The 12,570-nt window shown below is 50.3% G+C and overlaps 1 protein-coding gene across 6 annotated transcripts in view; it reads right to left on the bottom strand.

Moving 5' to 3' along the window:
- LOC103115233 (gastrula zinc finger protein XlCGF57.1-like) overlaps nt 1-12,570 on the bottom strand; it is an 18,303-nt gene extending 5,733 nt beyond the window's left edge. Inside the window, exons 1-5 of one of the 6 annotated variants that reach the window (XM_060181566.1) lie at nt 12,031-12,570; nt 8,418-8,537; nt 5,784-5,910; nt 3,151-3,243; nt 2,438-2,496 (exon numbers count right to left, since the gene is read on the bottom strand). In XM_060181566.1, coding sequence (XP_060037549.1) covers nt 2,438-2,496; nt 3,151-3,243; nt 5,784-5,910; nt 8,418-8,537; nt 12,031-12,154 — 523 coding nt within the window. In that variant the 5' untranslated portion in view covers nt 12,155-12,570. Of the gene's footprint in view, nt 1-2,437; nt 2,497-3,150; nt 3,244-5,783; nt 5,911-8,417; nt 8,538-11,550; nt 11,986-12,030 lie in introns of those variants that run through there. The other 5 variants (XM_060181568.1, XM_016188944.2, XM_060181567.1 and 2 more) reach the window with 5 other exon arrangements.

The raw sequence follows: 12,570 nt of genomic DNA, 5'->3' as shown, positions 1-12,570 counted from the left end.
TGTCTCTCTCCCTCTCTGTCTCCCCTCCCCTCTCAATTTCTCTCTGTCCTATCCAATCTGATGGAAACAATGGCCAATCAAATGGGAAAAAAATGGCCTCCAGAAACAGTAGATCCACAGCGTCTAGTTTCTCTCTCTTTCACTCTCTCTCATTAACTCAGTCTTTCTCTCCTTTTTTAATTTTTTTTTATAAAGAGGTCACTTTTTTTTAACTATTTATTTTCCCTTTTGCTGCCCTTGTTGTTTTATTGTTGTTGCTGTTGATGTCCTTGTTATTGGATAGGACAGAAAGAAATGGAGAGAGGAGGGGAAGACAGAGAGGGGGAGAGAAAGACAGACACCTGCAGACCTGCTTCACCGCCTGGGAAGCGACTCCCCTGCAGGTGGGGAGCCGGGGGCTCGAACCAGGATCCTTATGCCGGTCCTTGCGCTTTGCTTAATTCTATTTTTTAAACTTTATTTTATTTGACAGAAAGAAAGAGAGAAATTGAGAAGGAAGAGGGAAGCAGGGATCAGGAGAGAGAAACAGATTAACACGTGAAACCCTGTTTCATCACTCGTGGGGTTTTCCCCCTGCAGGTGGGGGACACGGGGCTTGAACCGGTGTCCTTGTGCATGGTAGCACGTGCACTAACCAAGTGCGCATCCACCTGGCCCCAGATGACAATTTTCCCCTTGGATACCCTCTTCACTCCAGACTCTTATATAAGTAACACATCAGCCATGGAAAAAGTCACATTCAATTCAAGGTCTACTGGTATTCATACGTAATAATCTCACTAAGAGTTCCTGGAGTGTGTTCTTTCAATATTAATTTTTTGGGGGGTTGGGCAGTGGTACAACTGGTTAAGCGCCCGTGGTGCGAGGTGCCAAGGACTCACTCAAGGATCTCAGGGCAAGTCTCCTGCTCCCCACCTGCGGGGGGGGGGGTGTACCTCACAAGTGGTGAATCAGGTCTGCAGGTGTCTCTTTTTCTCCCCTTCTCCGTCTTCCCCTTCTCTCCCTTGATTTCTCTCTGTCCTATCCAACAACAACAGCAACAGAAATAGCTTCCAGGAGCAGAGGATTTATAGCATAGACACTGAGCCCTAGGCATATCCCTAGAGAAAAAAAAAGAAAAAAAAATTTAAATATTTTCTTTCTTTTTAATTATATTTTTTTCTTCTTTTTTTAAATCTTTATCTATTGGATAGAGACAGTCAGAAATTGAGAGGGAAGAGGGTGATAGAAAGGGAGAGAGACAGAGAGATACCTGCAGCCCCGCTTCACCACTAGTGAAGCTTTCCCCCTGCAGCTGGGGACTGGGGGCTCAAACCTGGGTCCTTGTGCATTGTAATGTGTGCATTCAACCGCGTGTGCCACCACCTGGCCCAAAATATTTCATTTATTAATGAAAGGGATAAGAAGAGAAAGAACCTGACATCACTCTGGTACATGTGCTGCTAGGGATCGAACTGGATCGAACTCAGGACCTCATGCTTGAGAGTCTAAATTTTTTTTTTTTTTTTTTGCCTCCAGGGTTATTGCTGGGGCTCAGTGCCTGCACCATGAAGCCACTGCTCCTGGAGGATATATATATATATATATATATATTTTTTTTTTTTTTTCCCCTTTTGTTGCCCTTGTTGCTGCAGCCTTGCTGTGGCATTGTTGATGTCGTTCGTTGTTGGATAGGACAGAGAGAAATGGAGAGAGGAGGGGAAGACAGAGATGGGGAGAGAAAGACAGACACCCGCAGACCTGCTTCACCGCCTGTGAGGCGACTCCCCTGCAGGTGGGGAGCCGGGGGCTCAAACCGGGATCCTTACCCCAGTCCTTACACCTTGTGCCACGTGCACTCAAATCGCTGCGCTACCGCCCGACCCCTGAGAGTCTGATATTTTATCCATTGAGCCACCTCTTGGACCGCTGTGTTCTTCCAAAATGAACACTCCCTAATTTGATAGGTTTTCTTTCATATTCTGGTTAGATAATCAGAGTGGCTGTGTCCTCTTTCTCTCTTTTAAGAACTGCCCAAAAAGGACCGGGTGGTGACGCACCTGGTTGAGCGATGTCTGGTTCTTTCTCTCTCCTCCTGTCTTTCTCATAAATAAATAAAATCTAAAAGAAAAAGAAAAAAAAAAGGCTCTCAAGCATTGTTATTGCTGCTGTTGTTGGATAGGACAAAGCAAAATGGAGAGAGGAGGGGAAGACAGGAAGGGGGAGAGAAAGACAGACACCTGCAGCCGGCTTCACCGCCTGGGAAGCGACCACCCTGCAGGTGGGGAGCTGGGGGCCTTGAACCTGGATCCTAGCGCTGGTCCTTGTGCTTCATACTATGTGCGCTGAACCCAGTGCACCACCGCTTGGCCCCCGGATTTTTTTTTTAATCAAGTATTTTATTTATTGGATAGAGACAGATATCAAGAGGGAAGGAGAGGGCCGGGTAGTAGCGTACCTGGTTGAGCACACCTGTTACAATGCTCAACAACCCAGGTTTGAGTCTCTGGTCCACACCTGCAGGGGGAAAGCTTCATGAGTGGTGATTCAGTGCTGCAGGTGTCTCTCTGTCTCTCTTCCTCTCTATCCCCCCCCTTCCCTCTTGATTTCTGGCTGTCTCTATCCAATAGATAGATAATAAAAAATATATTTATAAAAAAGAGGGGAGACGGAGATTAACAGAGGGAGACAGACAGAGAGAGACACCTGCAGCCCAGCTTCCCCACTTTCTGAAGCTTTCCCCCTGCAGGTGGGGAGTGGATTGGATTGTGGACTGTTCTCATCAACTGAGCAGTGGATAAAGCATCGGACTCTCAAGCATGAGGTCCCAAGTTCAATCCCCGGCAGCACATGGACCGGAGTGATGTCTGGTTCTTCCTCGCTCTCCTATCTTTCTCATGAATAAATAAATAAAAAATATATTTAAAAAGTAATAGACTAAACACAGGGGAGGCAGTATATGGGGCTTGGGATTATTCTCATCAACTGAGCAGCTCTGCGTGAAACTGAAGGTTGTGACTCACGGCCAGTTGGGAGAGGGCACAGGAGTCTGAGCCCTGGAAGCTTCCTGGTCTGGACATGGGGGACCCCCAGAGCCACGCGCTCAGCACAGCTGACACTGACGGGACACCCCCCACCCCCATCCCCCCTGGGCCAGGAATGCTGACTGACCTGCGAGGCTCCGGGGGGGAGCTTGTGCCCCCATCCACGGCTCTGCTCCTTGTTCCAGCTTGACGATCACCCCGGGCTTGGCCGCGCAGTGCCCTATGGGGGAGAGAGAAAGAGAAAGAGAGAGAGAGAGAGGACAGAGACCTTTCTGGCGGCTGCTTCGGCCGCACAGCCTGGGAAGCCTGTCGGCACATGGCGCTGAGCCCCTGAGCAGTCGGGGGCCTAGCAGAATCCCCTACTTCTAGTTTCAAGACATGAAAATCAGGGGAAACGTGTGAGACAGGTGGTCACCCTGTGGAGCCAGCCGGGCGTAAAAGCCTGAACAAACAAACTGTACAATGGGCATGGCGTGTGACTAAGTGGTTCTTTGGCTTCTCTCTTCCTGACATGGGAATCAATCCCCCCCCCTTTGTTTCCCCTCTCTCTTCCTCCCATTAAGAGGCAGAGAGCAGTCTGAGAGTTGGCTCAGTGGCTAAAGCGCTGGACTCTCAAGCAGGAGGTCTCCCCCGGCAGCACATGGACCAGAGTGATGTCTGGCTTTCTCTCTGTTTCTTTCTTTTTGGCTTCTGTTTAAAATATTTTATTTATTTATTTATTTTCCCTTTTGTTGCCCTTGTTGTTTTATTGTAGTAGTTGTTGATGTCGTTCGTTGTTGGAGAGGACAGTGAGACATGGAGAGAGGGAGGGGAAGACAGAGAGGGGGAGAGAAAGACAGACACCTGCAGACCTGCTTCACCGCCTGGGAAGTGACTCCCCTGCAGGTGGGGAGCCGGGGCCTCAAACCGGGATCTTTACGCCGGTCCTTGCGCTTTGAGCCACCTGCGCTTAACATGCTGTGCTATCGCCCGACTCCCATATTTATTTCTGACAAAGATAGGAGGAGAGAGAGAAAGAACCAGACATCATTCTGGCCTATGTGCTGCCAGGGATCGAACTCATGACCTCGAGCCTGAGAGTCCCATGCTTTATCCTCTGCGCCACCCATTGGACCACTGTATATGTTTCTTTTCATTTTTTTTCCCACTGTGTATGTTTCTAATAAAAAAATAAACAAACAAACAAACAAAACATTTAAAAGAGAGAAAGACTGATTCTGTGCTCAAGTGCCCAGGTTTGGCCCTCATGCCATAGGCAGTGAAGCAGGGCTGCAAATTTTTCTTTTATTCAATTTCCCCATTCTTCTTTGGGCCTGGTCTGAGTACACATATGTGCGTTCAACATATGTGGAAGGACCAGGATTCAAGTTCCCAGTCCTGCATGGGGGCAAAGATTCCCGAGTGGTGAAGCAGTGCTGTGAGCACTTTTTCCCTTTCTCTCTCTCTTTACCAGACCACTGTTCAGCTCAGATTCGTGGTGCTGTGGGGGCTTGAACTTAAAGACTTCGGAGCCTCTGGCAGGAGGCTGTTTACAGAACCACTAGGCTATTTCCCCTTCCCCAGTATCTCTTTCTTTCTATCTCCCCCTTCCTTCCAACCTCTGTGTCTCTATAAATAAATGAAATATATATTAAAAAGTGGGGGGGGGGGTGTTGGGCAGTAGCGCAGTGGGTTAAACGTACGTGGCGTAAAGCACAAGGACCGGCGGAAGGATCCGGGTTTGAGCCCCCCGGCTCCCCACCTGCAGGGGAGTCTCTTCACAGGCAGTGAAGCAGGTCTGCAGGTGTCTGTCTTTCTCTCCCCGTCTCTGTCTTCCCCTCCTCTTTCCATTTCTCTCTGTCCTATCCAACAACGAACAACATCAACAATAACAATAATAACTACAACAAGGCTACAACAAGGGCAACAAAAAGAAAAAAAAAAAAAAAAGGCCTCTTGGAGCAGTGGATTCACGGTGCAGGGACCGAGCCCCAGCAATAACCCTGGAGGCAAAAAAAAAAGTGAGACAGGGTGGGGGCGCAGTGGGGGCGCAGTGGGTTAAGTGCACATAGTACTTTGCACAAGGACTTGGGTTCGAACCTCCGCTCCATATCTGGAAGGGGGGGTGTCACTTCATGATCAATGGAACAGGGCTGCAGGTGTCTCTCTGACTGGCACCCCCTCTCCCCTCTTAATTTCTCTCTATATATACTGAATAAAGTAGATAAGAAAGAGAGGGAAAGGGAGAGACACACACAGAGAGAAAGAGAGCAAGATAGGGAGAGAGATGGAGAGAGAAAGAAACAGACAGAAGGGCCCGCAGGTGCTGCACTTGGTTCAGCGCTCCTATTACAGTGCACAAAGTCCCAGGTTCAAGCCCCCAGTCCTCACCTACAGGGGAAAAGCTTCCTGAGTGATGAAGCAGGGCTGCAGGTGTGTGTGTCTCTCTTGTCTCTTTCCCTCCCCTCTCAATTTCTCTCTGTCTCAGTCCAATAATAAATAAATAAAATTAAAATAAAACAGATTCACGAGAGAGAGAGAAGGAAGAAGCAGAAAAAACAAAACCCATTAACAGCCGTGAAACTTCCCATCGTGAAGGGGCCTGGGTTCGAACCTGAGTTACGACTGGACAAAACAGAACAGGGCCCACGGGAGCCTTTTCACTGAGCCTCAGGTTATACAGTTTCAAACAAACAGACAAACAAGTAAACACACGACGTGTAGGAACCTCCACACACAGAATGTCTGAGTGGGCCTGCGGGGACCGGGCGCTGCACCCACCCAGGGCCGCCAGGCTGCTGTAGGTGTCCAGCATGACCGTCCGGTACAGGGTCCTCTGGGCGGTGCTCAGGAGCTGCCACTCCTCCAAGGAGAAGGTCACCGTCACGTCCTCGAAAGACACCGTCCCCTGGAAGGAAGGACACGGGGGACACAGTTAGGGATGGCCAGACAGCCCGGGGGCCCCGCTCCGGGGACACAGCCTCTCAGCTCTGAGCCGGAGACCCCACATTCGAACCCCAGCCCTGCATGAATGAGTGTGGTGCTCTGGTTCTCTCTCCTTAGGAAAAAGAAAAAGTTTGAGGGGACCAGGCAGTGGTGAGCCTGATTAAGCACACACATTACAATGCAGGAGGACCCCGGTTCAAGCCCCCGGTTCCCTCATGCAGGGGGAAGCTTCATGAGGGGTAAAACAGGGCTGCAGGGGTCTCTCTCTGGCTTCCCTCTCAATTCCTGCCTCTATCCAATAATAAATACTTAAATAAAAATATGGAAAGGGAGTCAGGCGGTAGCGCAGCGGGTTCAGCACAGGTGGCACAAAGCACAAGGACCAGCATAAGGATCCCGGTTTGAGCCGGGTGTCTGAGCCGGGTGTCTGTCTGTCTTTCTTTTTTTTTTTTTTTTCTTTTACACTGTTGCCCTGTTTCATTTTATTTTACCAGAGCACTGCTCAGCTCTGGTTTATGGTGGTGTGGGGGGACTGAACCTGGGATTTTGGAGCCTCAGGCAAGAGAATCTCTGCACAACCATTACATTATCGTGTCTGTCTTTCTCTCCCCCCTCTCTGTATTCCCCTCCTCTCTCCATTTCTCTCTGTCCTATCCAACAACGACATCAATAACAATAACAAGGGCAACAAAAGGGAAAATAAATAATTAAATAAATGTCAAAAAAAAATTTTTTTTAATGTGGGAGGCATTATCAGGACCTGGAGCTGGGTCACTCTCCACTCATTTCATGTCTTTTTTTTTAAATTTCCCTTTTGTTGCCCTTGTTGTTTTTTATTTTTCATTGTTGTTCAGATATTCTTGTCTTCTTCTTCTTCTAGCATTTGCCCTTCTTCCATAGCCAGTCAACAGCGTCAGGTGGAGCCTGATGTCAAATTTCGAGACCTCCTTTGAATCTGGAGAGGTGGCAGTCATTGACTGTGTGGGTCATAGTCTGTCTGGAGCCGCAGGGGCAGTTCGGGTCGTCTCTGGCTCCCCAGCGATGGAACATAGCGGCGCACCGGCCATGGCCTGTTCGATAGCGATTGAGGAGGGCCCCATCATAACGTGCTAGGTCAAAGCCGGGTTGGCGCTTGCAGGGGTGTGAGGAGGTGTTTGCTCTTTACCTCAGCTGACTGCCAGCTCTGTTTCCAAGAGTCTGGAACAGAGAAGTTCAGTGTAGGCGTAGGGGACCAGATTGGGTGACGAGACGTCAAGCGTTGGACAGGGTGGGCGAAGATCTCCGCGTATATTGGCAGGTCCGGTCGAGCGTAGACATGGGAAATGAACTTAGATGATGCCGCATCCCGACGAATATCTGGCGGGGCGATGTTGCTAAGAACTGGCAGCCATGGAACCGGGGTGGTTCCAGAAATGATCCTCATGGAGGAATATAATTTGGAATCAATAAGACAAGATTCTTGTCTTATTGATGTCCTTGTTGTTGGCTAGGACAGAGAGAAATGGAGAGAGGAGGGGAAGACAGAGAGGGGGAGAGAAAGACAGACACCTGCAGACCTGCTTCACTGCCTGTGAAGCGACTCCCCTGCAGGTGGGGAGCCGGGGGCTCGAACAGGGATCCTTGGGCCGGTCCTTGTGTTTGCCCCAAGTGCGTTTAACCCACTGCGCTACCGCCCGACTCCCTCTTTCTTTCTTTCTTTTTGCCTCCAGGGTTATTGCTGAGTCTCAGTGTCTGCACTAGGAACCCACTGCTCCTGGAGGCCATTTTTTCCCATTTTTGTTGCCCTTGTTGTTATTATTGTTATTCCTTTAAAAATATATATATTATTATTTATTTTCCCTTTTGTTGCCCTTTTTATTGTTGTTGTAGTTATTGTTGTTGTTACTGATGTTGTCGTTGTTGGATAGGACAGAGAGAAATGGAGAGAGGAGGGGAAGACAGAGAGGGGGAGAGAAAGACAGACACCTGCAGACCTGCTTCACCGCCTGTGAGGTGACTCCCCTGCAGGTGGGGAGCCGGGAGCTCGAACCGGGATCTTTGTGCCGTGTGTCCTTGTGCTTCGCACCATGTGTGCTTAGCCTGCTGCTCTACTGCCCTGGCCCCTCTTTGTATCTTTGTGTGTCTCTCTCATTAAAATTAAATTAAATTGTAAGTCAGGCGGTAGAGCAGTGGGTTAAGCGCACGTGGCGCAAAGTGCAAGCACCAGCGGAAGAATCCTGGTTTGAGCCCCCGGCTCCCCACCTGCAGGGGGGTCGCTTCACAAGCGGTGAAGCAGGTCTGCAGGTGTCTGTCTTTCTCTCCCCCTCTCTGTCTTCCCCTCCTCTCTCCATTTCTCTCTGTCCAATCCAACAACGACATCAATAACAACTACAACAATAAAAAAAAAACAAGGGCAACGAAGGAAATAAGTAAATATTAAAAAAATTAGATTAGATTAAATTAAATTAAAAGACTCAGTCAGCAGCTCACCATAGATCTCTCCATGGTCTGGGCTGGGAGGCGGCGGCCTCGGCTCTGGCGGGGGGGCGCAGCTGGGAGGGGAGGTGCTGGGGGGCTGCTCCTGGGTCCTGGCTGCTCCCCACCTGGGACCTGGAACAGACAGAAGGGAGGATGAGTGTGGGGACGGTGGCACAGGGGACACTCTGAGGGGGGCAGGAGCAGCCAGAGGCTTGGGGACTGGGGGACATGTCACTCGGGACAGACCCTCAAGGACCTCGGACATGCTGTGCCCTCCCCCTGTCCGGCTCTGGGAGTCTGGCCGTCTGTCTGGTCGCAGACACACTTGCACAGAGCAGGAACCCGGACTGCGGAGACAACTCGGAGGTTTTACATCAAACTTTTCTGCCTGAGGTTCTGAGGTTCCAGGTTCAGTGCCCAGCACCACCATCAGGCAGAACTGAGCAGGTGTGTGTGTTTCTGTATCAATCCCCTTAAAATAAAACATTTAAAAAGGGAGGAGTGGTCCAGGAGGTGGCGCAGCGGATAAAGCACTGGACTCTCAAGCATGAGGTCCTGAGTTCAGTCCCTGGCAGCACATGGACCAGAGTGATGTCTAGTTCTTTCTCTCTCTCCCCTATAATTTCTCATGAATCAATAAAATAAAATTTCAAAAAAGGAAAAGGGAGTTGGAGGAGGGGCCCAGGTGGTGGTGCACCTGGTTAAGCGCTCACAATAAAAGCATGGAGGGGGCCGGGTAGCAGCGCAGCAGGTTAAGCGCAGGTGGCGCAAAGCGCAAAGACCAGCATTAAGGATCCTGGTTCGAGCCCCCGGCTCCCCACCTGCAGGGGGGTCATTTTACAAATGGGGAAGCAGGTCTGCAGGTGTCTGTCTTTCTCTCCCCCTCTCTGTCTTCCCCATCTCTCCATTTCTCTCTGTTCTATCTAAATACGATGACATCAATAACAACAACAGTAAAACAAGGGCAACAAAAAGGAAAAGAAAATACACACACACACACACACACACACACACACACACATAGCGTGGAGAAGACAGCATAATGGTTCAGCAAAGAGACTCTCGATCCTAAAGTTCCTAGGATCCAGGTTCAGTTCCCTACACTGACATCAGCCAGTGCTGAGCAGAGCCCTGATCACAAAACTCAAAATGGGGCAGAGGGGAGACAGCATCATGGGTCTGCAAAGAGACTCTCATGCCTGAGGCTTTGAAGTCCCAGGTTCAATTCCCTGCACCAGAGCTGAGTAGTGCTCTGGTTTAAAGAAAGAAAGACAAGACAAGACAAGACAAGACAAGACAAGACAAGGAAAGGAAAGGACAGAACAGGGGGCCAGGTGGTGGCGCACCTGGTTCAGGGCACACATCACAGGACCCAAGTACGAGCCCCCAGCCACCTGTAGGGGGAGTCGCTTCACAATTGGTGAAGCAGGTCTGCAGGTCGTTTTTAATCTATTCATTTCTCTCTCTCTCTCCCCTACCCTCTGGATTTCTGGCTGTCTCTATCCAATAAATAAAGATAATAAAGAAAATTTAAAAAAATAATAAAGCTAGAAATGAATAGATTCAAAACGACAACATAATTTATCTATAACCTAAGCCCCCTGCCTCCTTCCCTGGCCTGTGGACCGCATGTCTGAAGAGCCCTTGGGTGGAGGCACTAGGAAGAGAGATGACCTGGGGGTGTGGGGGCTGGCAATGGCGCACTAGGTTAAGCACACATAGTACTAAGTGCAAGGACTCCTGCAAGGATGCAGGTTCGAGCCCCGGCTCCCCACCTACAGGAGGGTCAGCTTGCAAGCAGTGAAGCAGGTCTGCAGGTGTCTCTCTCTTCCCCATTTTCCTCGCCTCTTTCAATTTCTCTCTGCCCCATCTCAACAAAATGGAAAAAAAATGGCCTCTAGGAGCAGTGGATTCATAGCACAGGCACCGATCCCCAGCAATAACCCTGGAGGCAAATAATAATAGCAACAATAACGACAACATAATAAAGTTTATTATGATTCTCCCCAGAGCACTACTCAGCTCTGGTTTATGGCAGTGCTAGGGATTGAACATGAGACATCAGAGCCTCGGGCAACCCAGGCTTTTTGCAGAACCTCTGTATTGTCTGTCCCCCAGCACCATCAACAATAACAATGATAGTCTAATAGGAATTATTATTATTTTTCCGGAGCCCTGCTCAGCTCTGGTTGATGGTGGTGCTGGGTTTAGAACCTGGTGTGTCAGAGCCTCGGGCAGGAGTCTTTTGCTGAACCACACTGCCATCTCCCAACCCCCTTAATCGTAATGATGATAATAATAACCAAGCAATAATGATGATTATTCATTATTTCCCAGAGCCCGGCTCAGCTCTGGTTGACTTCTGGTGGTGGTGGTGGTGGGGGGGGGGTTGAACCCAGAACCTCAGAGCATCAGACAGGAGAGTTATGCGCGGAACCCCTGTGAGGTCCACTAGCCCCACCATCGATAATAATAATAATAATAATATTCAGATATTAATAACTATTAATACAGCCCAGCTGAGCTCTGGCTGCCGGCGATGCCAGGGCTCGAACCCAGGCCTCCGAGCTCAGGCAGAAGAGTCTCCCAGCACCACGATGCTGTCTCCCCAGCCCCGTCAATCAGAGTAATGATAATAATAACCTAGGGGAGGCCGGGTAGCGAAGCGGGTTAAGTGCACATGGCACAAAGCACAAGGACCGGCCTAAGGATCCCGGTTCGAGCCCCCGGCTCCCCACCTGCAGGGGAGTCGCTTCCCAGGCGGTGAAGCAGGTCTGCAGGTGTCTGTCTTTCTCTCCCCCTCTCTGTCTTCCCCTCCTCTCTCCATTTCTCTGTCCTATCCAACAACGACGACATCAATAACAACAATAATAGCCACAACAAGGGCAACAAAAGGGGGGGGGGAATGGCCTCCAGGAGTAGTGGCTTCATGGTGCAGGCACTGAGCCCAGCAATAACCCTGGAGGCAAAAAAAATTAAATTAAAATAAAAATAATAGGCAGAGGGTAGATAGCATAATGGTTATGCTAACAGACTCTCATGCCTAAGACTCCAATGTCCCAGGTTCAATCCCCCGCACCACCATAAGCCAGAATTGAACAGCCTTCCGGTAAAATAATAAGAAAAATAAAATAATAATAATAACCTAGGAATGATAATAACTTATGCTTTTCCCCATTGCCCTGCTGGGCTCGAGTTGCCGGCGGTGCTCGGGGATCGAACCCGAGGCCTCAGAGCCCCAGGCAGAAGGGTCATTTGCAGAAGCCCTGCGCCTTCTCGCAGACCTAAACGATAACAAAAACAACAACAATAACAGTAAGTCCTCCCGGGACCCCTGCTGAGCCCTGCTGGCGTTGCCGGGGCTCGAACCCGGGGCTCCGAGATCCGGCACGAGAGTCCTGTGCAGCAGCCCTGCGCCGTCTCGCAGCCCCAACAACAACAAACAACAATAACAATAATAATAATTTCTCCCCGCAGTCGCAGCCACCGGCGAGGCGCTGCCGAGCGCCGGAAGGGTGTCCGGGGGATCCCCCAACCCGAGGCCCACCGGGACCGGAAACCCGGACTCCCCCCCTCCCTCTCCTCCCACCCCCTCCAAGGTCCGCCACCCCTGTCCCGCTCACACCTGGCTGAAAGAAGCCTGGGATTTCTGGAACGCGGAAGCAGGACAAAAAATGTCGCCGCAACTTCCGCTTCCGGTAAGTGGCAAAGGCCAAGGCGGGACTAGCCCAGCGCCGCCTGTCACTCATCTGAAGTTAAGGTCCTGCGCGCGGGGAATTGGGTCTCGAGGGATGGGGCGTGGCCAGTGGCTTGTGGGCGTGACCGGGCGGGGCTTATACATTCTGGGGCGGGGCTTATACATTCTGGGGCGGGGCTTATACATTCTGGGGCGGGGCTTATACATTCTGGGGCGGGCCTTCTCCAAGCTCCTGATTTCAGTTTTTTTTTTTTTTTTTTTGTAGGGGGCCAAGAAATGGGAGAGAGGGTACCCCAGAGGACTTTGATGCCTGAGGCTTGCCAGGGTGACCCAGAAAATGAAGATAGGGGCCCGGTGATGGCGCACCTGGTTGGGCACACATGTTACAATGCTCAAGGACCTGGGTTCGAGTTCCCAATCCCCACCCTAAGGGGAGAACCTTTGCCAGCAGTGTAGCACGCACACACA

This window comes from Erinaceus europaeus, chromosome 23 (assembly GCF_950295315.1).
Source record: "Erinaceus europaeus chromosome 23, mEriEur2.1, whole genome shotgun sequence".
NCBI classification, from domain to species: domain Eukaryota; kingdom Metazoa; phylum Chordata; class Mammalia; order Eulipotyphla; family Erinaceidae; genus Erinaceus; species Erinaceus europaeus.
This window is presented reverse-complemented; position numbering and strand designations above follow the sequence as displayed.